Below are 27,663 nucleotides of genomic sequence, written 5' to 3'. Positions count from 1 at the left end.
GCTATGGCATCTTACTGATTTCGCAATGTCAGTCCATATCTTTTACGCTACTAGAAAAATAATTTTCCATTTCAGGAATAATAAAAGCAAGCAGTAGTCTGTCAAAAAAACTTTACCCCTTGATAAAAGCACACTACTGGTACAAATAAAGAAACAATCCTCCACACCTCAAACATAGTTTTGAAGTTCAGTCTGATATCCAATCCACAAGTACCAGAAAAATAAAATGAAACAAACAAAATATTACTATTCCTGACTGTAAACAAGAATCTGAAGGATAAGAAGAAGTGAAAAAGAGGCACCTCAAAGGAGCAAGGAAATGGAATATGAATTTTCATACACCAGGTAAAAAAAGAGTTTATATATAGACAACTCAGCTCAAGATAAAATACAGAAATATTATATAGGAAGCTGAAAATTCTGTTGCAAAGCTCAAGGCAAAGGGCAGGCTAGATTTGGGGAAAAGATGACCGAATATGTAGAGGCTAAAGATAACAAAGCTGAGAAAAGAGAAATGTTAGGGTGGTGAAAAATTAGTCTTGACAGGACCATTCCAGAGCCACTCTGCCGGGAGCTCGAGGCTCTTTAGATCTCTAAACCCTAACCCTAGCCGTAACCCTAACCCTAACCCTAGTTAATTACCCGAGCCGAGTACCTGGCTTCTCCGGCTCAGAAAGATGGAGGAGCAGCCATGTTAGGGCCTTGCTGTGTTTGTCTTGGCAGGCCCTTTCCAGCATACGCGTTCCTGCATCTCATCGCCATTTAGATTATTTAAAGCAGAACTGTAGCCTCTGCTGTCACGTTTGCACTCATTTAAGAGTTGCGTATCACCATATGGGGCACTTGTTAATAGGCATGCTGTTGGCCATGTTGTCAGCTGTTAAGCTTCCTGGTTTCATAGATCACGGCTTTTAAGTCAGAGCTATCTTGCTCTCTCTTATCACAAGGGACAAATCCCCAGCAGATATAGTCAAGAGGTGACAATTACCCAAATGCTTACTGGCAACACTATCAAAAATCAAATGCTCAAAATTCAACCACCTTTGCAAGGGATGAAATAAAACATTGAATTCAACATTGCACTGCTCATCATAGCTGTAGTCAGGGTTAATTTAGCATTTACCTAGCATCTACTCCACATAACCGGGAAAGAACCTTGAATCTTTCAAAATGCTTTGTTGCCCAAAAGTTCCAGACAAAAAGATGTAGCAAAAGAAATAGCAGCAGAGAGGAAGACAGAAGGCAAGCAGAGAGCTAGAAAAACGCACCTAGAGCTATCAGCTCCTAGGATTGCCATGGGATCAGGACGGGAACTCCATGCAGGCTTCTAGGCTGTGACTATGTGCTGACGTCACGCACCAGCGTTTAAGGCCCAGGGTGTTCATGTGCCCACCACTTAGGTGGCACTGCTGGTCGCTTGGCACTCAGGGCCCAGGTGGGCACTAGCACCCCCAGAGTCCAGGGCTGACAGCTCAGCCAGGCCTTGGGGCTGCTCTAGGGGCATAGCAGGGGGGTAAAGGCCTCACCTTTGGCAAGGCCTGGCCAGCCCCTCCCAGCAGACACAGGCACTGCCATTCCAAGGTCTTCCAAGACATGCAACATGCAGTCTCTCTGACAGCAGCCTGCCAAGATGATGCCTTTGCAACGTTCTGTCCAGTGCCAGTGTCCCAGCAGCTGTAGGCTCAACAGCCCTCTGAATGGCAGATTTTTGCTGGAGCCGAGGTGTCCACCCCTGCGGGGGGTCCAGATCAGAAAGGTGTGAGAGCAGCAATGTTAGGGCCTTGACACCTTGGTCTTGGCAGACCCTTTCCAACGCCAGTTTGCCTGGAGTTCCAGGATCTTTAGATCTTTCAACCCTAACCATTAATTATGCTAGTTAATTACCTGGGTTTGCCAGCTCAGAAAGATGAAGGAGCAGCAATGTTGGGGCTCTGCTGCAGTGGCCCCGGCAGGCCCTTTCCAGCACCAGTTTGCCTGGAGCTCAAACCTCTTTAGATCTCTCAACCCCAAATGTTGGCAGAGCCCTGACCTTAGCCCTAGGAAATTACCAAAACCCAGTACCTGGGTTCTCCAGCTCAGAAAGATGGAGAAGCAGCAATGTTGGGGCCGCGTTGCAATGGCTTCGGCAGGCCCTTTCCAGCACCAGTGTGCCTGGAGCTGAGGCTCTTTCAATCTCTTAACCCTAACCCTAGCCTGTCCCTGGCTGTGAGAAGACTCACAGAAGGGTGATCCTAAAAACACCAACTCGACGGAAAACATTTTCCATGGATAGAATTAGTTGGCCCTATAAAGCTCCAGTCCTCTCATCTGTACTCCCTCTTCACTACCTCCAGTGGCACCAGTTTCTCTTTACTCACTTAGGTTGCGTTATTCCAGACCAAAAAAAAAAAAACCAAAAAACTGATGTAGCCACAATAAACCCTTACTAAAAAACGAAACCAAAACAACTTAGCATGTAGTGACCCTGATCTCTAAGCATCTGGTGCCACATGCTTAAATACAGGATCTGCACCTTCATGTATCAGGAGAGTTAACACCCTCCGTAATATGCTTCCAAGAAAACTTCTTCCCATAGCATTTCAGGTGCCTAGCATTTTGCAGTGTAATTTGATGTTTAACACAGAGTATTCTCCTCTGCACCACGTATGTAAAAAAAAAAAAATTACAGAGATTTACTTGAGTGGAATTCTTAGTTTTTAAAACTTTCACCAAGCTCTAATCAGAGCCGTCAAATGGGCTGGAAATCTCATTATTTCAGTTTAGTCTGTAACAAAAAGCACAGCCTGGCCTATGTATTCAACCAAGTTTTAACATCTTACTCTGAACCATGGATTATAATTTCTAAGATACAGAGTTCTGTGTTACAAACACTGTCCTATGCCCTAGCACCTGCGAAGTTTCCAGATTCTTTCAGGTGTGTACAACTCTTGGGCCAAAGAAAAGAAAGAGGTATAACTTTCTAAGGGGCTGAATTACAGTAATCTCACTGCCCAACTGTTTCTGTGCAAAGTGCGAGAGTTTTAAGCATGTTTGAGACATTTGTTTATTTCAAAGCTCATTAAAAAGCTTCACAATAACACTAACAGAACCAGCATTTCCTTCATTTTATGTACCCCACATGAAAAATGTATTTTTTAGCAAGAGATGAAACGTAAGCGTTTCTGCATGCTACTAACACATTTCACCATCTCATTACCTGATAAGTACTTTGGACTGGAACAATCAAAAACCTCAGGACAGAAGGATTTCTTCAAGAGAGTTCTTATGAAGGGGACAGACACTGGCTTTTTCTGACATACCCGATTAGATGTCCAGACAAAAGAAAACTACCTTGGCATCTACAAATGCCTACAAGTGTTTCAATTAAAACCTTTTGAAGGAGCAGTACATTTCAAAGCAAGGGCTTCTTTCCATCTTCAGTGATGCAAATGGTTAAATACTGCACAGAAGCTTAGTATGAACTCACAATTCCACAGGAATCTGGAAGTTACCAAGGCAATTTTCCTTTTAGGATAGTCATGACCAACACTATTACTATTCTTCCTCGCACAGCATAACATATCCCAGACAGGTCTTAAGAAAAAAAATATAAATATCTTCCAAAACAATGCATTCCCACCCCCATCACATATGACAGCCAAAACATCTTCTGTCATGGGATGAAATAATTTGCTGCAAGTGCAGTGGCTTAGTCCAGGTCCATGTTAATGGTGTTTTGATCACTTGGATGGCATTCACCATTTTGCTGAGGCATTTCAGAATTTTTGTCATCTTCTCCCATGTCTTCAGTTTTATACTCACTCTGTTCACTTAATGGGTTTTCTTCCTTGGGAGAGTCAACTTTTGGTTTTGGTTGTGTCACAACAGGCTCACAGACATTGTTTAACTCCTAAAAGAAATGGAAAACACATGGGCAGAATACATATTACGGGGTCACCAGCTCCACTAGTGCAAAAAGTTCTGTGTCCAAAAGACTGTTTGATATTGGCTTCTGCATTTGTTTCCCTAAGTCCAAACTGACAAGTACTTATTGTACGTGAAATAATTGGTATATTTTCTGATGTTCTGTGGGCAAAGTTCAACTAAGTATTTTGGATTTCACATTGCTTCTTTCAATACTATTTTGTCTCTCAGTAAAACACAAAAACAACCTGAGTTTTAAGGTGACTAAAAGACAAAACATTATTGAGCTCCACAGAATTGTATACAGTATACTAGAGCTCCTCTGCTTTCTACTGAATCTCCTTCTCTCCATACTTTCTACCTTTCAAAAACACTACGGCAGAGCAGGATGAACCTGAGGGAGACACAAGGCACAGATACCAGTCCTACTTTTAGCACCAGCCTCTAAAGATAGTTTCTTATGGTACTTACCTGTAGCTTTGCCTTAATTTCACTTGAATGCACAGCTGGATCCTGATCTAAGCTCTTCTTAGCCTGTGCACTCACAGCATTATTCATCCACTCTACCACTTCACTAACACACTTCTCTACTTTCATCATTTCCATCTCATCGATATGGATGTATTTCTCATCCTGCCCAAATACAAATGTTTTGTATTAGTTAATAATGTCAGGTGTTAATAATGTAATCAAGTTATGTCAACAAGACTACCTAATTTATTTATAACTTGTAAATCTTTTCCAGTGGTCAAAATAAATAGAAGTTAGCCACAAGGGAGATCCGTTACAGAAAGAGTTGACAGGAAATACAGATGTCAATATAAAGCTTCCTTTGCCCAGTTCTTTAGTTCACAGAGGGCATAGAAGCGTCGCAAAAAGGTCACGCAATAGAATTTGACACTCTTAACAAGGCTGATAAAAAAAACATTCCCTTCCATTCTGGAGGGACTACCTGGGCCCAAGATAGTTCAGACAGTGTGATTCTGATGTACAGTGAAAGGATCAGAGTTTTTGACTTTAGCGTTCCTTACAACGCCACAGTTACACAATTAACAGATATCAGGAGAAGGACCTGTCCAGCAACACAACCTATGAATCCATATTTAGAATTCTTAAAAAACCCCAAATTTTAAAATACGCTATTTTCAATGATGCCAGTTATTTTAAGTATAACACTGCTTACAACTTAATGATAATTTTGTAAACTGTAACTGTGAGGACATAATGGTTTCTGATGCAAGTCTCAGACTGAATTAGTTTGAGTATTGTGAGCTGTCCTGCTAAAATTCTTTAAGTTGAAACCCAAGGAACAAATTTTCAGACAGGAATGATTATCAAGAAAGTAATCTACAAATACCAATGAAGAAAAAAATCCACAAAAAAACCCCAAACAAACAACCAAAAGAACCCAAAACACAACACAAAACCAAAAAAACCCCAAACAAAAAAAAAAAAAAAACCAAAACCAAAAAACCAAACCCCACCAAAACAGAAAAAGCAAGCTCCAAACATCCACATATACTAAAATAGTATTTGTTACTTTATCTATAAGTAGCTTTTACACTAATGCTTGTAATCATACAATAATTCTTGTCTCTGAAAGAACTGGAAGAGGAATATATTTCTAAAAGCCAGTCAGATCAGTTTTTGAAAGGTCAAGAATCAGACCACAAGTCTAAACTCTTTACAAGAGCATCCAGAGGTATATCAAGCAACTGAAGATATGACACACTGTGTGAGATCTTTTGAATACTGGGAAACATTTGTGGTATTAAATTTGTGGCCTATATAGCTGTAGGTAGCAGCTCATCTGAAAGTGAATTTGAAGCCACACCAGACAATGAGCCTCACTGAAGAAGCATGGTTTAAAAAAAAAAACCCAAAAAAAGGTACCTCAAGGCCACTTACTTTATTTCTGAATTCCTCAGCTATTGTAGCATAGTACTGGAGCCTGTGTCCCAATTCTTGTAATAGCCTTGGTCGTTCCTCTGCCTCTTGATAGCGCATTTCAATTGGAGTACCTAATTTCTAGAAAAAACAATTTCTTCATGTTTGTGATTCATTAAACATTCATTAATGTTGTTTAGCACAGTGTTTCGGAAATTTTGCTTTCTGAGCATATTAACAGACCTACCTTCAAATCCTCTAATTTTGCTACATACACCTGCTTTGCTTCATCCTCACCCTCTTCATACAGCCAGCCTTCTGTCTCTGCTAGGAGGGCAGAGAATCCCTGCAGATCCTGTGTGTCAATATAATTCAGCACATCAAACATCAAAATACACACCAATTGACTATGTTTGCCTTGAAATAACAGGACAGTGGTAAATATACACATTAATCCTTAGCCTCCTACATAATAGATTTTAATTTCCACTGCAGCTTTTGCCTAATTAAGTTACTTAAACCCTGTCAGCGTCTGGACTAAGAAACACACATCTACAACATAAGTAGCATTTACAGCCTTTTGTCCTTGATTAGGCCAATGCTTGGGGTGCAGCTCTAATTCATGGGTTTGGTTATGCATAAAGCAATACAGCTTCCCTTTCCAGTCACCACTTTTAACTGGTAATAAAACTTTACTCCATTTGTGACAGAATTTATTTTCAGGGATATATACTTGGTAATCCTAAACCTAATCCTGGGTTAGTCAGTGCCATCATTCAAAGTCTTGTTTTGCAGCTATGTCCAGAGTAGCTTTAAGAAAGTTTAACCAAGATATACAAAACAGATATTTGGTATCAGTATTTTCAGAGACTTTCCTGAAACCATAACCTACCTTTTCACAAACAAACTTTTCATATGGTCCAGACAGCTTGTCCCTGAACTCATATACATATTCCTCCACGGCATTCTTTGCATCGTTTCTTTCTTTCTCCAGTTTATCTTGCATAATCATCTTTCCCTGTATAACACAGAAAACACTTCAATTAAAAAAACACCAGTGTTCAAACAGCATTCTACAAAGCACAGCTCCTGTAAAATCTCCCAGAGTTCTTGGCTCACCTAACTGTTAAAATTCTCATTATTATGCATCAGACTTACATGAAGAAATGGGTTGCACATCACTGGATTACAACAGTTTAAATGAATCTGTGATGTCATTCCATGGTGCAGTGATACTAATTGTTATACTAATACTAATGATACTAATTGTTATAAAGGACACTTCAATCCTCTTGATAAACATTTGTCAGTTACGTGTTAGAAGTCAAACAGTGTATAAGCTCCTTGTTAATTCTGCCTACACTCCAGGGTGACAGTACAAGAACAGAGGTTGCCTTGACAAGCAGGTGAATGGTTAATAACTGCACACAAGAAAGCAGTCTAAACCATGTGAACTCACCTCTGTTTCAATATACATATTGAGGAGATCTTTTCCTAACTGCCAAACCAAGTTAGCTTCAATGGGTAGTTCCACATTCTTCACTTTTATCTTGGGTTTTTTAGCTTCTGGGGGCTGATCACCTTTCTTCTCATTTGTCTGAGTTAGAAAGAAGAAAAATAAGATAATTTTCCTGACTTATTTCTAATGAAGTATCATTATGATGAAAGATACATTCAGAGGAAGAACATACAAAGGCTTTTCCATATTCTTTCAGAATCTTCAAAATATACTCATGAGGCACTTTTGTTTTGGGGATTCTACCTCCTATCCTAGTCTCCTTACAGTCTGTTTCCCAGACAGTAAGCACTGAGCTACAGCAAGGACATTTCTCAGATATATGGTACATTTGCAGATATTCCAGAAGTGTCCATCTGTAATGTAGCAGCTCACTAATGACGCTAATAGTGGGTAAGATTTCAACCCAAAGCATTTTTCATCTCATACAGATGAAAAAGCCAACTGCTAGCATAACATGCAAGCAAATGTTTCCCATCGATTATTTCCTGTTAGGTTTATGAATTCCTGATCCCAACTTCTCTCACCAGGCCTAAATATGCTCAGCCTCCAACTGCTGTTTAAATTGAAATTTCTGCAACCCAAATAAACTAGTTGTACAACACTGCAAGAAGACAGGCAAGTGGTAGAGAAAGACCTCTTGCAGGAATCCTTTTGCAAACTCTGTACAAAAACCATCACAAGATATGGATTATTTTTTGCAATAGTAAAGATGTGAAAATCGAAAAGGTTCCAAGCACCACGTTCTTTACTTTTCCTGAAATACGTTACTGTTTTAAAAGCCACCATTATATAGCATAACATTTTCAACAGAGTTAAAGGGTCACTCACTTTCTTGACATCTGGGATTTTGTTTTCTTCAGAGGGAGGTTCTGATGAAGGGGGAGACTGTGACGTTTGCTGACCATCAGTTTGTACCTGGGACTGTGTTCCAGCCTCACTGTTCTCTTGCTGGATATTTTTCTGAAATGAAAGCCCAGGCACAAAGGATGTAGAAGGCATGTGCACTTGCATTTAAGTATAGGGCACTTCACTTCTGACGCACATATGGTACAAAGTGCCGTACAAAGCATTCTGTGCACACGCAGAAACACACACGCTTCAGCTATGGAGATACAGACTAAGAGCAAGTTCAGAAGGACTTCATGAAAATGTTACCAGTGCCAGGCTTGCTGCACAATACTTGTGTGCGTGTGTGCACATGCTACAACTTTCTCTTACGAAAAGGGGCTTTTAATTTATTGAGTCATAACTTGTAGTCTATAACAATGTGCATTATTCCCCAGTGTTCCCCTCTCCTTCAATGCTGTGGAAAACAACTCAGCCTTCCCTTTCACAAAAAGTTTCAAAACACTTTACTAATACAAAGGATTACATACAAATCCTTTCAACACAAAGCACATGGATGATTAACAATCCAAATCAAGTTTTCCTGTTTGGAACAATTGGATAACCATAGCAGCTGTAAGCAACCCCACCCTCAACCCACCTGCTGCTATTTGGCACCTTGCACAATAAGTGATTTTTAAATCACACACTTCCAAGATAGCACAAATTGTCTCCTGTTCTAGTAAAGACATTTCCTGACAGCTACACATATTTAAAATTAATCTCCTTTTGCTTCATTAGAAGAAGGTATTTTTCTTCCAGAGTATGTAACAGTAGAACACATTTTCATCAGTAAGGACATTCCCACACAAGAAAAGTCAACTTACATCACTCAAGTTTTCAATAGGCCTCTGGTCCTGAGATTCCACTTCAGTCTCAACACTGACATCTTCACACTCTTCACTTTTAACTGGTTCTACCATAGATGCAGTGGACACACTGAAAATTCCATGAGTATTGACACGGACTTTCACCTTGACTTTAGACTTCTCTCCATCTTTCTGGGCTGCCACATTCTGGATAATATACCTACCTAAAACCAAAAAAACAAAAACTCACACAATGGAATTAAGTAGGCAATATTACAGAGCCAGGAAAACATCTCCCTTTTTCACAGACAAATTGTTCTCTAAATATTTGATGAAGTCTCTGCACTAATCTCATGGTCCCACAAATTAAATCTGTACTACCAGAAAAAAACCGTAACAAAACCAAGTGCACTGCCTTTCAGCCAACTTCATCTTATAAATTAAATAGTAGGTTCTCCTGACACCACTAATACTGAGTAAATATAAAACTGGTGCTGTGTTACTAGTGGGCTGAAAGAAAACTCCAGAAAATATTGGCATTAGACTAAGCCTGAGTGGTGACTTTTTAATAGAAGTTACTGCCCAACATAGAAACAATATTTCTAGGAGCTTTCCTTACTGCTTCTAGCATCCATGCAAGTCTGCCATTCTCTTTTATTCTAGGGCAGAATCTAATTGTTCTGTAACTACTGTAATACTAGAAACAAGCATTGTGAAACTAATAGACAATTAGTTCAACAGCAAATCAGGAATCACATGTCCTTGACATTAACAGCAGACATAATTTTCTTTATGCATGGATTATCAAAAGAATGACCTGGAGACTACAATGCTCACTTAGCTGCAAAGCACAAGTTCCCCAATTTCACAGGCCAAATATATACATTTGCACACGCCACTTCTTCAGCAACAGATCTAAACCACAAGCACACAGGCTTTACTTGCCTATTTTACAGGCCAAGGAATGTAATCCTTTGTCTTGTAAATCCAATACTGGAGTTGTGTGACCGGTTCTCTCTTTAGCCAGTCTCATTAGAACTATTAATTCACCCATTAGTCATACCAATAATTCTGTTCTGAGCACAGAATTAATTGGCAGCTGAATTGAAACAAGTCTGATCTTCAGTCCTGTTCTTAGCAGTTTTCCGAACAGCAGTTAAACAGCTTGTTTGTTAAAGCCATATAAATTGAACACTCACAAACCTCACCATCAGTCTTTGTAGTAAGTTAACCACAAAAGGAAGTCTGATGTTTCTGTAACTACAAAATACTGTCTTAAAATGTCCTAAGTTGGAAGCGACCTTAAAGATTGACTTCCAAACCCCCTGCCATGGGCAGGAACACCGTTCATTAGACCAGATTGCCCAGGGCCTCATCCAACCTGGCCTTGAATACCTCCAAGGATGGGACATCCACAGCTTCTTTGGCAAACCCGTTCCAGTGCCTCACCACTCTCACAGCCAAGAATCTTTTCCTAACATCCAATTCTAAACCTTCTCTCTTGCAGTTTTCAAAGCTATTCCCCCTTGTACTGTCACTACTTGCACTTGTAATAAGTCCCTCTCCATTGTGCTGGTTTTTCAAAATATATGGTGTGGAAACATACAACCTTTAATTGCAGGTTTAGAACTCAAGAACAATTATTTAATTGGCTGGTCTTTACCATCACAATCTTTTTCTAACTAACCGTGTTATAAGCTCTTTGTAAGTATCAACACTGTCAAGTGCTGCAATTTGTCAAGAAGTATGAAAGAGCTGTTTAGATATGTTTCATAGACAAATCAATACTGTAATCTTGTAGCTGCCACTATTTCAGGCTGCCTTGATTAAAAGTTATTCAGCATTATGTCAATCCTAGAAGGTATAGATAAAACTAGTTATTCAAGACATGCTTTTTTTTTTTTTTTTACATACAGGAGATATTTTTCAATTATTCCTAGCTTGCTTTAGTGATAAGCAGAAAATAAGATTTTAAAAGTTACAAAGTTATCTTTTGTAGTGATAACCCCCTTTTAGTCCTAGGCATTTGTTTGTTTCCCTTCCCTTCTTCATTTAGCCAAAGTAACTTTAGATGGAAGAAAAACAAAAAATACCAATTCAGCTACTTCTAGAATGGGAAAATTTTGAGTCCTTCAGACACAAAAATCTGAATATATACATCATAACCATACTGTACCACAACACAGTTACTGTTTGATCTCTAATCATTGTATTGGAGACAACACCATTTCCAAGACAACTACTTACCAATTTTTGACTCGGGATATGGGACTCCATTAGGATCAGAATAAAAAGCTTCTAGCTCAAATGGACCTTTCCTATAGAATGTAAGTACCTTAGAGAAAGGTGCCGCATGATTTCTACTGAAGACCTCATGAACTCTGTAAGGAAAAAATATCACTTTTAGCAGTGTATTTGAGCTGGAGGGTTTTGATATAGGGTCAAAACACTTCAGAGAAGCATCATGTTTTGACGCATTTACCATTCTGAACAATTCCAATAAAGGTATTTCACTACTGTACTGCAAGGGAAAAGGATTTACTGTTCTCTATTGTAATGAGAAATTGTTCTATTCCACTATTTGAGCTTGGAATAGTGCATTTTGAATCATAATTTGCACCCTTCCTCAGTCTCAAACGGATAATTACAGCCCTGTTAATTCCTTGCTCATTTACATTCCATGGCCCAGTTGAGAACCCTAACACCAGATTATTCATTCCTCGACATGACGGAAAGACATCCAGCTTTACTTTGTGTTCGAAGGCATGTCAACTATAATGCCAGCCTGATTCTAATTTCCAACTAAGTTTTATCTCCTAACTGTGGAAGATGTCACCTAATAACCTAGATGTGAGAAAGTGAGAGCTTTACCTAGAACATGAACCTACAGGCTGCTCTCACAAGCTTCGGAACAATTAGGCCCGGCACTTCCACAGATAACAGACAAAAAGAAAAAAAAGGCTGAACTACAAAGAACCTGAAAAAGGTATGAGCAAGGTATTGCACACTACAGCTATGATTTTTCCACAAGCTGAACTTGGACCTCTTTACATCTTAGACAGCAATTGCATTTCCCCCAGACATGGCACAGTCAGTAATATATGTCAGTTGTAAGGGACTGCCACTACAAGAAATTACCCTTACAAATGATAAATTTTTGCTAGGTGTTCTTGCTTCAGTGAGATAAATAGCATCCGTATAAGCTCATAATATTTACACAGTATATAACACTATTACTAAGTCAAGAATCTCAGACAGGTGTTGGGAACACCTTGAGCAAAAAAATAAAGCCAGAAAGCAAAGTGGAATCAGGACCCGGCCATTGATCTAGTTAATTTTATATTACTAATCCTGACAACCAGAAAAAGGCAATGCAAGGCAAGGTACTAGTTGGTAACTCATTTACTCACTTTTAAAAAATCTTTAAATTTTTACATATGAGGAATTGTAGTTAAAATTGCAACCTATGTCTTTACAATCTCCCCTGCCAATCATCTCTGGTACATGGCCTATGGGTTTTCTACATCAGAATGCCAAGATCCTAATTTAAATGCAAGCAAGAATATTACCCTTGAATTATGAAGGTCAAAAGCTTCATAGAACTGTAGTCTGAGCTACCTACCCTTCAGTGTCCTCTGCTTCTGTGTTCCACAGTAGAGATATTGGAAAAGGTGTAGCATCTGTCACAGAGAATTCTCTCACTTTAAAAGCTGGAGAAAGAATGGCACACTAAAAAACAAAACAAAAACAAACAAACAAAACCAACAACAAAAAAAAAACTTGCATTAAAACTGGTTAACTCTTCTACTCCACTAGCCAAGACAACAAAAGATCTTTGAACAAGAGAGAACTGTGTTGACTTTATTAAGCAGAAGTATTTCAATGCTCAATTTCAATCCACCATGATAAGAGAACAGAAATCTTATAGGCAAGTGTTTCTGCACTGTGTTAGCAGCCTTTGGTAGCTTGTGAGCAAAGCTACCAAAGCAAATACCAGGACAGAAAACCCAGAAATGCTGCACTGATTAGTCCTAAAAGAAGTGGTGCTTATCTAAAGGGTGTTGCTTCTTTCCCTGAACACAACTGATTGTTGGCTATGGAAAGCTGTTAGGGAATGGGGGTAAAGAAACAAGTCAAAGAAAAGAGGGTGAAATAAGACAAGAAGTTAAAGGAGAAAAGGAGGAACACAGAATGAGCGGTTTGCCTGTAAAATAGAGTTCAGTGGCTGGAAACAGTAAAAATGGGAGGGAGAAAGAATAAAGCCTGTTGCACATTGATGGCAAGCTGGATACCAGAAAATTCAAACTTGCAGTAGTTTGGCCTCTCCATAGATACTCCTCATACCTTGTTGAGTAAAAAAATCTTTCTGCTTGAAGATAACTCAAATTTCTGGCATTAAAGAACCTTAGATTGAGTGCTTCTGAAGAGCAGAGTGGACTGCTTACAGAATATACCCAGCATCAGCAATAAAGTATTATGATACAGTACTTCACCACAGAGGAGTATTCTGGACTAAATTGCACAATCCAATTAAAAAAACCTAGTGAACATGTATATTCCCTTGAGTACTTTAAAATTGACCACTTCAACCATTTTTCATAACTGCTTGACTAATTCTTCATGGACTCACTACCAAGAAATACATCTTTTAATTTCATCAAGTGTCGCCAGTACTATACCTGCAGAGCACAGCCCCTAGCTATGGCTTCATCTGCATTCAGTGTTGTACTGACATCCTTGCCAAAGAACTTAGCAATCCTCTCTTTGACAGCAGGAATACGGGTTGCTCCTCCTACAATCTCTACAGCATTTACATCTTCCACTTTCAGTTGTGTTTGCTCCATTAATGAAAGCAGAGGCATCTCTATCCTTTGCAGCAGGTCAGCACACAATTCTTCAAATTGTGACCTAACAAAAAAAGAAAATGGAATTAACTAAAGAATGCCTGTCCTACAAGAAGCTTGCCTGGTGTTCGTTTCCAAACTGATGCTGACCAGGTTTGTTAACTACACTGCAAAAAGACTTAAAGCTAAACTCCTGTGAGTAGGTCAAAGTGCCAACCATAGACAAGGTAGTACACAAACAGCTGCTTACAGATTTTCCTGAGCCACTATCAATGCAGTTAAATAAGATAAAGGTATTGTTTGGGCAGCTGCTATATATTTGACTCTCAGCAGAGGTTACAGATAAGGAATCAGAAAACACTGACACTTCCTTTATAAAGAAAAACTGTTGCCTAAATACTGGAAGAAAAAGAACCCATTGCTCTTAGCAGTAGCTATAGAACTTACAAATGAAGTCATGCCTGTGAACATGTGCAAGAGATAGACATACACTTCATTTACACTTGAATCATAATTAAGTCATGCCCCATAAGCACTGTTTCTGCCCTCCATTTCTCTACCAATATCAACAGTAAAGTAAGAACAGAAAAAAAGAAACAAAGCTTCAATTGTTCCTATCTTAAGAGCAGTAAGGCATTTAGGTTACCTAAAATATGTAGCCAACCCTCTGATTTGCATGCATCATCCCATGGTTTTAAGAACATATCACTCTACAAAAAAGAATCCAAGCTTCTTATGCATGCTTTATTGCACTAAAACATTACTCAAGTAGCTGAACATCACATTTAACAGCCTTAGCTATTCTAGCATTACAAAAATGCCACAGTTATTCAGCACTTAATTTTAGCACATTAAGTTTCTTTCAAACATGGAAAGAAACACTTGTTTAAAAAATATGGCCACCAAAGCAAATGCCTGTCTTGTAGAGAACTCACCTGTTCATTTTTCCAGACACATCAGTATCATTCATGAAACATTCAATATTTAGGGGAATGTCTGTGCTATTTGAACTCATTAATTTCTTCAATTTCTCACATTCCTGATACAGACGAAGAAGAGCTCGAACTTTGGTTTTTGGATCTAGTTTGTACTTTGATTTTATTTCTGCACAAAAGTAATCTACCAGCTTTCCATCGAAGTTTCTCCCACCCAGGAAAGGGTCAAATGCTGTGCCAAGTACCTGGTTTAAATGAACACAATTATTAACTCTCACACTCAAAATCAAAGAGAATAGTAGTTTTCCAGTATCAGCAAGCCCTTGCTTCAATAAAATGCGGGGGACAGGTCAGCCTTTCTTCAAATGCCCAACCACATCAGCCAAAAATTGCTCTTCACTTTGACAGAGGAAATAAAACTAAGTAATTAAGTGACAATCCTAAGTATTCAAAATTTTAATCCATACACACATTCATTTAGATAAAACAAACTGTATTATAGCAGTTGTATTATATATCTTACATTTATGTGTATTGCAAGAAATTTACAGCCTCTCTTTGAAACCACCCTAATGAAATGAAGGACACTGATGAAAACCTCCACCTTTTGACTCATTGCCACTTTCCATGCATTAAATTATTTCAGAATTTTAAAAAACAAAACAGATTGTCAGGCTATTTGATTCTAATCCCTTATAAACTCTTTCATTTCCATTTAATTTTACTACCTTCAGTTTACTCTTGTTGAATGCACAGGCTGATACTTGAAATGCAGAATGTCCCATATCAACAAACACAACTATCCGTGGCTTCTCTTCAGGAGCTGGAAGGTCTTGTTTATAAATTCCGTAATTCAAAGCCACTGCAAAAGAAGTGTCAGATATTATCCTTGCAATCTCTAGTGAGTTTCCAATGGCATACCATCATATCCCTGTAAATATTAAGCTGTAAGACCAAAAGCATCAAGACAAATCCAGACATATGCCTATGCAAGGTATATTACCTTCATGGAAGCTTTATGCCATTAATATAAGCTGTAGGATCTAAGAAGCAGGATATACTCCTTAGTCATGTATATACTCTCTATACTCTCTAAGCATTTCTTTGTATTTGGTTCGAGGTTTTTTTGTTTGTTTGTTTTTGGGGGGTTTTTTTGCCTTGCAAAGTAAACAAAAGCATAGAACATCTTAACAACAAAACCCAAATCCGGTTTTGTAATTGCAGTGAATACCTCTCAGGCTGGAAGGTTTTGTCTGAAGCGGTCAGCAGAGCCATGTGTGTTTAAAAAGTAGAAGTGGAAGTTGTAGAAGTGGTCAGCAGAGCCATGTGTGTGTTTAAAGCCCCAGCTACACTGAAAAAAGCCTTGTAAGTTATGAGGTGTTGATGCTTAAACAAGGAATTTCCTTTAAGAGTGCCTGACTCCCTCAACTGTGCATCTGGGCAGTACACTAAAAGAACAAGTAGTCCAAGCACACACAGTGACTCCTAAATAAGTGCTCAGGGAGATAATTATTACTGGAGCTTGATCTCATCTACCCCCTTCACACAAGATATTAAACCAAGAAAAGAACAGCAAGTTTTTCAAAATATTTATGTCTCATGTTTGCCTTTTCAAATCAGCCTTTTTTCTTAGAGCAATTAAATACACCCTCTATCCCACCTGTCATTTGCAGGAACTGCTATTTTATCCTACTTACCTGCTGTCATGTCATTCATTAATCTAAGACAATTTAGGCCAACAATCTGAGCTGCATCTAGAAGGGACCTCCTTTCAGCGTCTGTGAAAAACGATGGAACCTGAAGAAAGTAGGCAAGAATACAAAGTTATTTCCTGAAAATAACCCATTACACTGTTTATTTAAAAGTATTAATTTTAAAATTGTATCTAATCCTCCTCTTTGAGGAAGACATTTACTGCAAGCCTCTAAAATGCAACTACCATACTAAACTGACACTTCAAATATTCTATCAGAGAGAGATCAAATATCTCAATCAGAAATGGAATTAAACAAGCATCAAATGAGCACACACTAGCAAGGAACAAATGAGTTATTTGTACACAAATTCCAATAACATTAAGCACCAGCCCAAAATGTGAAACTGGGTATTGTGAAGCCATAGAATACCTTAATCAGGACTAGCAGGTATACTCCTGTCCAAAAAAGTAAAGAGGGAACTAAAAATGTACAGCAATACTACAGATGTGAGAGATGCAAAGAAATAAGGGATAATGAACAAAGAATCTATTTTGGCAGAAATTACTTTGGGCAAGGAGTGCTAAGAAATTCTGAAGGAATATGTTGTTTAAAATTTTCTACAGATCTCTAGCATCGGCATTGGACAGTGCCTTCTAATGTCCTCAGCAACACATGAAGAACTAGCTTTTCAGGTATCAACTGGAGAATCAACATTTCTAATAATAACAGAGCTAAATATTCCTAGATGCAACATGAGACAGACTTGTTCAGAGTCACTGAGAACAGAGAGGCAGGTGTTATTTTATATTTGGGCCTTTGCAATGGAACGACTGTTTATGATCTGAGGTCATTTTCTGTGCAGTCATAACACTGAAAGAACAAAACAGCACAAAATTTGCTGAAAGGATGAACACAAACAGGACAGAAACTAAAATGTCCAGCTGCCCAAGGGCATATTTTGATAAACAAAGTAAACTGTTTATCAAAGTTGTCATCAAAATGTTTTAACTTCAAGAAAAAACACAAGTATACATATTTACTTTAATGAGTAATTAGTATGCTTAGTCATGAAAACAAGCTGTTCCAGAAGGGTTTATACCTGAATCCAGAAACACTGAACCCATACCTGGGTCCAAAGGTTCAGACATGTCCAAGACAATGAGTTCATGAAGTTAGTCAGGGTCTAGAATATGGAAGCAGCCCTGGGATTTCTTTAAGTCAAAAGCTCTAAAGCTAGTTAGGATTAATCTCTTTGTAAGTGCTTAGCAGAGTTCCTTTTCATTGCATGAATAGAAACAAAATGCCCTCGATAGCTGAAGTTAAAAGACAATGTTCCTGTGCACTACAATTACTTACAGAAATAACACAGTCTGTTACAGGCTTTTTCAGGTTACTCTCTGCAGTCTCCTTTAATTTAGTCAATAGCATAGCTGAAATCTGTTCCACACTGAAGATGTGCTCCTCATCCATGTACATGACCTGGATAGAACAGGCAAAATAATTCCATTAGTTCCACTGGAGGAAAAGTTACATACATTTAATGTTTTTTGATACACTGCTGTCTAATACTCTATGAATCACAATATGCTTCATTATTTCATTATGGAACTTTACAATTTAATTTCCCAGTTGAGTGTTTATAGAAGCAGTAATTCCATCCTCAATGTCTTAAAACATCAAAAACTGTATCAACTCCATAGATGAAGGAAATAGCTAGGAAATGCCAAAAGTGACAAGTTTAAAATGTGGCACACCATTAAGTAAAAATAGCTATACATTTTCAAACTGCTGCCTCCAACTGCAAAAAATGACCAGGACTACTTGCTGTCTATTTTCCTTTGGCAATTTTATTCTTCTGCTCAAATATGTGAGGTGTCTCTGAAAGGAAACACTGTGCAACAACAGTTCACCTATGCACATAAAAAAACTAAAAGCTTAAGATAAAGCTCAGCAAAAAGTTTATTTATTGCTCTCTTACCAAAAGTTATTCTTAAATCACCGTTTTTATTGTGCAGTAGAATACATGACAATGATGAAGTGAAGTAACATTACAATTGATGCTTGAAAGTAGCACTTGCCTTTTATTGACTCAGTACAATTTGGGGACAAATTAAGCATTTGGATTTTTTTAGAAAAATTGTTCCCTGAACCTCCCAGTCTTACTCAATGTTACTGAATCAATTATTGAAACTTTTAAACCAGAGTTAAATAGAAATAAATAATAATTTTTTCTCCAAGCAGCCTAAGAAAAATAGAAGAAATACCAAGCAGTAGTGTTCCCCAACAACAGACTTTCTCGTGTAGTACAAGACTCCTACACACACTGATTAAAGAAAACCAATGATTTCTGTCTGAATTTATCTCACAAGTCACAAACAGCAAAAGAAAAAGCATCTCCTCTTTTGTAAGGCTTGCCTACTTTTCCAGTCAGAATTTTTTCTAATGTATATAATTCTGTGATCTATTCACTACCTAAGACTGAGCTATACTGAAGTTTTGAGGGACCAATTCAAGCTAAGGACTTCATTAGCAAAGCAGCAACTGTCTGTTAAGCCACAAAGGTTCATTATCAATTATTGTAAATACTTCTGTAAATGGACACAATGTTATTAACTGTGCCTATTCTAGGAAAAGCTGACATTGTATCAGTGAAGTCCTTGAAATGTAAGCAAGTGCTTACAAACCTGCAGTGTGGTAGGAGCAGGTTTTGAATACCTTTTTCAAGTAACTTACTCCAGGCAGTCCACTAAAGACACATCTGTCACTCATGTATAGCAATTATTCTAAAGAAGAGTTACGACTAATTTATAAAGTGTTTGTAACCACCGAATACGCCTGCTGCAATGTATTCCACTCAAAAGTGACAGAAAGTCATACTTTGAAGTAAAACCATACGACCTTGTAATTACCTCAGCAGTTTTTCTATTGGTGTGCTTGAGCTAGATGTGCAATTTGCCAACAGGGAAACTTGCCTTTAAGCAATTACTCAAATGAACCTTAATTTGATAGTTAACATTCACTATTTAAAGATGAAGCTGTCTATTCACAGAAGAGGTATTCTTTAACAAAAGGATTAAAAACCCTCCAACTTTAGGAAAATTAAAAGAAAACCATATTTTCATGACTAAGTGTCAAAACGTAAGACTTCAGATTTGGCTATACAAACCAGAAAGATACACTACATATTTACCTTTACTCCAACTCCACCATTCTTCATGGGAACCAAATCATAACTCAACTTTTCTTTTTCCTTCTGAACAAATGGATCATTAAATGCACGGCCATGGAATCTCTTGAAGTTAGATACAGTGTTGTGGGCATGAGTAATTTGCTGTAAAGAAATACAGGATAGTTAGACATCCACTCTCAATCAACCTACAACATTCTGTGCTGTTCTGTATGCCCCCAAGCACAGGTTGAGTTTTCAGAAAACCACTCACTCCCTTGTCACAGCTGTCTCTTTTAACACTGGTAATTACTGTCTGGTACTCTTTATCAGCTCATTAGTAAGTTAGACACAGACTTACAAACCATTACTTATTAAGGATTATAAAAGTATCTCTGAAACCTTGACACAACTGGGTGAACAGTACTTCAGTCAACTAATTTAGAACCATAGAATTGCTTGGGTTGGAAAAGGCCTTTCAGATTGAGTATAGTTATTTACCTAACACAGCCAAGCCCACCAATGTCCCCAAAAGCCACATCCACACACCTTTTAAATACCTGCCAAGATGGTGATTCCACCACTTCCTTGGGCAGCCTTTTCAAATGTTTACAAACCTTTCAGTGAAAAGAATTTGACTAATAGCCAATCCAAACTTCCCCTGGTGCAACTTGTGGTCCTTTCAGATTATTGTAGATAGTGCTAAGGGCACACCTGAGCTTCCTCTTCTCCAGACTAAAGAAATCCCAGTTCCCTCAGCTGCTCCTCCTAAGACTCGTGCTCCAGACCCTTCACCAGTTTTGCTGCCCTTCTCTGGACTCACTCCAGCACCTCAATGTCTTTCTTGTAGTGAGGGGCCTCACCAGAGCTGAGAGTACAGGGGGACAATCACAGCCCTGGTCCTGCTGGCCACACTATTGCTGATCCAGGCCAGGATGCCACTGGCCTTCTTGGCCACCTGGGCATGCTCTGGATCATGTTCAGCCACTATCAACCAGAACTCCCACGCCTTTTTCCATCAGGTGGCTTCCCAGCCACTCTGCCCCAAGCCTGTAGCGTTACATGAGGTTGTTGTGACTCACGAGAAGGATGCAGCACTTCCTGAACCTTGCATAAGTGGCCTCAGCCCTCTGATCCAGCCTGTTCAGATCCTTCTGCATACCCATCCTGTCCTCCATCACATAAGCATTCCTGCCCAACTTGGCCTCACCTCCAAACTAACTGAGGGTACACTCCATTCTCTTTTCCAGATCATTGATTAAAATACCAGATAGAGCTGGGGCCCAATACTGAGCTTTGGGGAACACCACTGGTGATGGGCTGCCAACTGAATTTAACTCCATTCACCATCACTCTCTGGGCATGGCTGCCCAGTTTTTAACCAGTCCAAAGTACACCCCACTTGTGCCAGTCATCCACAATGTTTCCAAAATGGCAACTGTGTCAGGGTTTTACTGCTCTGCAATGTGTCCAGCTCCTCCTCTTTATTGCCGGTGTTGCAGATGTTGATGTAAATGCACTTCGGTTTGGCTCTCGATCCTGCCACATTTTTGCGAGGAAGAAGCCCCAATTCCTATTTGACCATTCTCAGGAGCTTCCATGGTTTCTAACACATCAAGATAACACTTATGTCACTGCTGCCACATGGATCTCCATCCCATTTTGACCAAGGCCGCAGAGTGAAGGACCTCACTAGAACACTCTCCCTCAAACACTACTGTGATGCCACTAGGCTTATCTCTAGCAAACTTGGTTGTATCCCTTCCCCCCTCCAAATCTAGTTAAAAATTCTCAGTGATCTCTGCTAGCTCCTATGCAAAAATCCTTCTCCCCCTCTGGAACAGGTATACCCCACCTGTTGCCAGCAGCCCTGCTGTCACATAAACTGATCCATGAACAAACCCCCCAAATTCTACCAGTGGCATCAGAGCCAGGCATTGGTCTGCTGGCTATTCCTGTTTCCTCCCTCATCATTTCCTGCAACTGGAAGGATAGAGAACACACAATATTATGCCAAGACACTTGGGGAGGTGGGGTAGTCACAGAGGAGATGTGCCTGCTGTGGTGGCCAGGAACTTGTCACCATTGCTCCCTATCCCTTCAAGTCACTGTGTTCCACCAGGTAGAGAGGAGAGGAAGGAATTCTCTGTATCATGTGTCATGTCTGCCTCCCAGGCATGTGCCAGGAAAGGCAGAGTGCAATTCCACTACATCTCTCTCTCTCACACACTCCCTGATAGTCCTGAACCTACTCACCTTTCCCCCAGGGCTCTGTCACTGAGTGGAAGAGTTCCTCCGCCTCTACACACTCCCGCAGAGTGCGTCCCAGATGCTCCCAGTGCCACCCAGTATTGGCATGAGAGCAGGGCTCACCCTGCAGGTGGCACCAGGGTGGCAGTATGTTCCTGACAGAGCTGTCTGGGCAGCTGTGTCAGCCGTGCTGGGTGTGGAGCTGAGCGAGGCTGTGGCTTTCTGCCAGATGGATACCACTGCCCCCTCGCTGAGCTGGCATTGCCTCAGCACCCTTCTGTGCAAACTGCTGTGCCACACCCTGGTCACCAGTGCTCCCCAAGGGCTTCTTTTATATTTGGGAGAAACTGCTGTTGCTGCTACTGGCCCCATCCAGGTCCCATAAGCCGCTGCCACTCCAGCTGCAGGCTTCTGGCAGCTCTTGTCTCCCCATGACATTCCCCCAGTTCAGAAAACCCCCTCTGTGCATGCACTGGAGCATTGTGCTGCTGGTTGTGCTAACCAGAGCCACTCACCTTGCAATGGAGTGACAGAACTTAGACCAAATTAAAACGATTAAAGATTACAACTACACGTGAAGCTGGTTTCTGCTTGTAAAGTGAACCTCCAAGTCACACTACCTCCACTTTAAACATCACTACATTAAGCACAAACAAGTGCTTTCTTAGTTACTAAGTATCAAGCTTGAGTGTCCCCACACATTTCAATACCTATTTTTTCCCCCGAGCTACTTTGAAATCACATCATTTCCTTGTTCACATTCACCTACCAGCAACTCAAATTCTTGTGCTAGCCCAAAGAAGAATACAGTGCATAGACAACTCAAAAAAACTTGGAACTTTTTTGGTAACAACTTGAGCTTGAAGTATATGCTAAACTACAATGCAAGCTCCACAGTGCAAGCAAGTGACTTAGAGAAGAATTCATTATCAGAAATGCAAAGCACACCAGAAACCAGACAACTAGAGCAGCCTAAGACATAATGCAAGTATCTCAGAGTAGAATTAATCCTGTTCTATTGGAGAGAAATTATGAAAGTGTACTATCTACAGGATAGATTTGGCATGCATCAACAGACTGCATGATAGCAACTCAAATGTTGAGCATACCAAGGAAGATTTCTAGCATTCACTACCATCAAAGAAAAGCATCAGTTCCTTGGTGCATATAAAATTTTCCATCATGAAATGGAAGAATTTGAGCTACATCTTGTATTAGAAAACTACTCAACTAGGACAGTTCTCCAACAGAAAGGCTCCCTGAAAAAAAGGAGGCCATACTCGCACTAACAAACAGTAACTTTCAGGCAGATGTGTCTGTGGAAAGGTGTCACATTTGGACGCCCTACTGAGAATCAACCTTGGTTTATGCAAATCACCAAACAGTACCCAGCAATGAATAGGAAGAGCACAAGTTAGCACAGGTCAAAAATCATGCCAGGAACTATTCCAGTACTTTAATGTTATCAAGTAGTTAGGTTCCTGTGTCCAAGATTGTTTCCCAGCATGGTTTTATTTGTATAGCCACAACTTCAGAGTACTTGAGTGCTACGTATTACACAGCTGTATGGCTGAAGAACATAGCAAGAATTATTACCATGTAGTGGGCAGAGAAGCACAAACACTCTGGTAGCTTTTATAGCCTAATTTAGAATTAACCTCAAAGCCTTTTCTAAGAGAACAATCTTAAGATATTTTTAGAGTAATTGTATGCCATTAGGTCTGTAGCATGTTTTAATATCTTCCCGCTTAGTCACAATTAAGAAAGCTGAGAATTATGGTCTGTTAACTAACACACTGTTCTCATCTCCACTGCTACAACACTTACCTAAGGGTAACAGAAATTCTCTAAAAATTTGTTCTAGTAGCAATTTCTTAAATACCAGAGTGCACCTTTGAGTACTATGAGCTCTCTCTCACAAAATCACAGTGTAGAAGTCACCAGTCAAAACCTCTTTTTTTGTTTTTTAATTTTGTGGGATTTTTCTGTTTGTCTGCTTTTTTTTTTTTTTTTCCAAATGAAAAGGATCATTGTACTCCTTGATTTAAATAGCTATTACACCCTAGGACACCAAAAATGTAACTGTCACTTGTCCATGTCCGGAAACTTCCACATTTACAAAAGCAACACAAATCACATCTCAGGCCATCACCCAAACTGGACGACTCAGAAGTAGGGAAACAAATGACCTGTCATCTTTCATCATTTTTAAGTATCATATTCTTTTTTCCTGGGAAAAATATTTAGCTTCATCTCCTAAGAGAGCCAAGCATGAAAGTGTCAATTTAGTAACAACATACAGGTTAGTTTGAAGGTAACTGAAGTCACAGGTGTTCATCACTGCAAATACACACTTGTAAATGCAATCTAAGAGGGAGAATCTACTTCACTTTCACCTTACTTCATGCTTTCCACAGCATTTACTGGAACAATCTAACAATACTGAAATGTGCTCAAGAGTATATAGTATTCAAATCACTTGCCATTTTGAGTAGCAACTCATTTTTGCACACTAATGAATCATACTAGTTACTGACTTGTAACAGTGGAAGCAGTCAATTTAGCAATGCTAAAATGAAATGTAAGGAAAAAACACAAACATATGTACTTACTTCATTACTCCAAATGTTAAACTGTAACTGAATGGGTGTGTGCTTGTGAGCATATAAACTATTCATATTGCCTCGGCTATTCAAAATTAAGAGAACTATTACAGTGGAATAAAGTCTCCTTCAGTGCTCTCTCCATGGAAACCCACTGCAGTCCTTTCACTACCTGAGAGATATACACAGGCCAGCAGAGGCTGCATGCTTGATCTCCCGGCAGTAGTTATGTAACAACGAAGAATACCTAAGGATTTATTTAATCATTACATTCTTTATGCTGAGACTTGTTGGAATTAGGTTCTCCTTCTAAACTGAAAATACTACTTTAACAAAGAAAACATTCAATCTTTCAGAGCACCTCTAAAAAAAACCCAACCCAAAATAAGGACTTGCACCTTCAAAACCAGAGGCATTTAATTTACAGCAAATCCAAAGATAGCAGGGTACCCTAAATAGCTGTAAGAATCTTAGCCAAACCTCTCCCCTTATATATAATTCTAAGAAACTATAATCAACATTTAAAAATGCTTTCCTTCAAGTACAAGAAAAATCTTGTGTACAATCACTAAAAAAAAGAAACCAAATGATCCTAATTTATTAGAAAAGGAACACATCAACTGGAAAATATTACATTAATGAAAGAGAGAGCAGTTGCATTCTAGGAAAACATCCTACATTTCTCTGAAGAAAGTATGGCAGCACAGTGCAGCATTTCTAAAATAAAAGGCTTAACAAGAAACTGAAACTGTTTGGCCTCAACTACACACAGCTGACTCCCTTTACACCCACTGGTACTTCAACAGTTTGCAGCAGGAAACAACCTACCTGGTTTTTAGCCGCAACACCAATAGCTCTGTTTTTGGATCCAAATGAAACCACTGACCTGGAAAGAACAACAGGCTAATTAATTAACTCGGTCCTGATAATAAACACGACTGAGGACTGAGGACAGATTCATTTTCTACTGCTACAAATAAAACACCAAAGTCTTTCCATCAAGGTGTCATTCTTTCAGTTTTCAGTAAAAAACTACAGGAAGACTTTTATCCATCTTAAGGCCTTGGCTTGAATCCAGGACTTTTCACAATGGCTTATCCAAACGGTAAAACAGGACGATCGCAATTCAGAGCTCACAGCCAGACTACACCCTACCCGTCCGTGCATGGCTGCTTCTAACTTGACAACTAACTCCTGCTTTGAGCCAGAGGCTTTCTATACCTGACCTCTGACTAAGGAGAGTTGCCCTGGAACAGTTGGCAGAGTCCATCCTACGGCAGCGTGAGTGGGACTGCGTTCCCCCCGTGTCCCACTTAACCCGGGCTGCCCCCGCGGGAATTCGCCTGGCCGCCACCTGCGCTGCCAGCCCGCCGCACCGCGACCCGAGCAGGCTCCGCACAGCCCTCCATCCCTCCCTCGGGCCGGCGGGTACAGGGGCAGAGAACGGCTCGGAACTGGGTCGGGACACGGGGAAATAGAGCGGGTCGGGACCGAGGAGGAGCGGGGAGACACGGGGGAACACAGCGGGTCGGGACCGAGGAGGGGGGCAGAGAGCGGGTCGGGAGCTGGGGGGCAGGATGGTGGGAGGGTACAGGGGGACACAGCGGGTGGGGGCAAGGGGCGGGGGGACAGGGGCTCACGGTGGCTCAGGGTGGGAAGGGGGAGTACGGGAGCACACAGCGGATCGAAGGGACACGCAGCGGGGTGCCACCCGGCCCCGCCGCCCTGTGCATGCCCCCCGGCAGCCCTCGGGGGCCCATACGGAGGCGGCGAGTGCCGGGGAACACGCTGGCCCCACACAGCGGGAACCCCCCACCGCGAAACTTCCAGCAGCTTCCTCCACGGCGGGCGCTCCGCCGGCACGGACCGGCCCCCGCCCGCCCCCGCCGTCCCCCCGCGCCCCTCACTCACGGCGTGCACCGGTCGCTGAACTCGTTGGCGACGGTCTCGATGCCGCCGGCCCGCGCCACAGCGATGTAGCAGCTCTGGAAGCCCAGATCAAAGCCCACCACGGCCATGGTCCCGGCGCCAGAGGGAGGTCCCCGCTCCTTCCGGGTGGCTCCCGGCACTGCTGCGACCGCCGGCCCCGGTAGCGTGCGCGGGCGGGCGGACGGGGAGGGGACCCAACCGCGCCGCCGCCGCTTTAAATATGACAATGAGGCGAAGTTTCCAGAAACTGCGGCAGCCACTCACCGGCTCCACGTGCGGCTTCCGCTTCCGCCCTCGGCCGCCCTCTCGACCAATTCCCGCCAATCGGCGGCGCCGGGCGCGGTGACGCGCGCCGTTCCCATGGCGACCGCGGACGCCGCCAGCCCCTCACGGGGCGGGGCGGGGCCAGCGGCAGGGGCGGGGCCGCGCGGGGGAGGCGGCGGGGGCGGCGAAGGCGGGGGCTGGGGCAGTCTGGAATGTGCGGGAGAAAGGCAGATGAGCAGCTCCCCGCGGCAATGCCCCTACTTTAGTACGCTGGGAAACCTCTCTAGAGCCGATTGGCACGTTGTTGTAAGTTTCTCCGCCCTGTGCTGCCAGGCTAAATATGTTAATTCTGAGATCACTTGCTCTCTGCAGAGGGCTTTTGTCTCGGTGTGCTACAATCCGTTATAACATAAATGTCCTATTGCCTCCTAGCTGTCCAGCTCTAGCGTTTTGCGCAAGATCCCATCCTTGCTAGAAGAAGCCTTAACCTTCTGTATTCCATATGGAGATATGGGGGTACACAGATCCTGATTTCAGTTGTCGGTAGTACACCTGTCACAGAATCAATTAGGTTGGAAAAGACCCCCGAGATCATCAAGTCCAACTTACGACTGAACCATGACAACCAGACCATGGCACTGAGTGCCACATCCAGTCTTTCCTTAAACACCTCCAGGGACAGTGACTCCACCACCTCCCCGGGCAGCCCATTCTAATATCTAATCACCCTTTTTGTGAAGGAATTCCTCCTAATGCCCAGCCTCATACTCCCCTGTCACAGCTTAAGACTATGTCTTCACTGCATGTTAGATGCTGCCTTTCAAGTCCTGGCTGTTACAAGGGGCAGGGAGAGGTGGTAGCATTCAGTGTCCTGAGTGTCCCTGCATGGAAAAGGCAGAATATTTTTTGCCCCCACTACTCCCTTTCTAGGTACTGTGGTTCAGCAATTTCTGATAAAGCTTTGCTTCAAAG

The 27,663-nt window shown here is 41.0% G+C and overlaps 1 protein-coding gene across 2 annotated transcripts; it reads right to left on the bottom strand.

Moving 5' to 3' along the window:
* Positions 1-3,031: 3,031 nt before the first annotated feature.
* On the bottom strand, positions 3,032-26,695 carry HSPH1 (heat shock protein family H (Hsp110) member 1). Of its 2 annotated transcripts, XM_085061985.1 has the most exons (18): positions 26,410-26,694; positions 25,327-25,384; positions 19,670-19,810; positions 17,836-17,958; positions 16,480-16,579; positions 15,511-15,644; positions 14,783-15,027; positions 13,683-13,911; positions 12,626-12,732; positions 11,251-11,384; positions 9,022-9,227; positions 8,138-8,269; positions 7,250-7,387; positions 6,683-6,808; positions 6,038-6,145; positions 5,812-5,931; positions 4,375-4,536; positions 3,032-3,889 (listed from the first exon to the last, which is right to left on the bottom strand). In XM_085061985.1, the coding sequence occupies exons 1-18, from the start codon at positions 26,514-26,516 to the stop codon at positions 3,689-3,691; spliced, it is 2,571 nt and encodes an 856-aa protein (XP_084918111.1). In that variant the 5' UTR covers positions 26,517-26,694; the 3' UTR covers positions 3,032-3,688. The 2 variants fall into 2 exon arrangements, with proteins under 2 accessions (XP_084918111.1, XP_084918121.1); XM_085061995.1 differs by lacking the exon at positions 8,138-8,269 and having other exon boundaries at positions 26,410-26,695.
* Between the last annotated feature and the right edge of the window lie 968 nt (positions 26,696-27,663).

This window comes from Lichenostomus cassidix, chromosome 1, assembly GCF_008360975.1.
Source record: "Lichenostomus cassidix isolate B80296 chromosome 1, HeHo_3.0, whole genome shotgun sequence".
NCBI lineage: Eukaryota > Metazoa > Chordata > Aves > Passeriformes > Meliphagidae > Lichenostomus > Lichenostomus cassidix.
The sequence above is the reverse complement of the archived record's forward strand: the minus strand, read 5'-3'. Positions and strand labels throughout refer to the sequence as shown.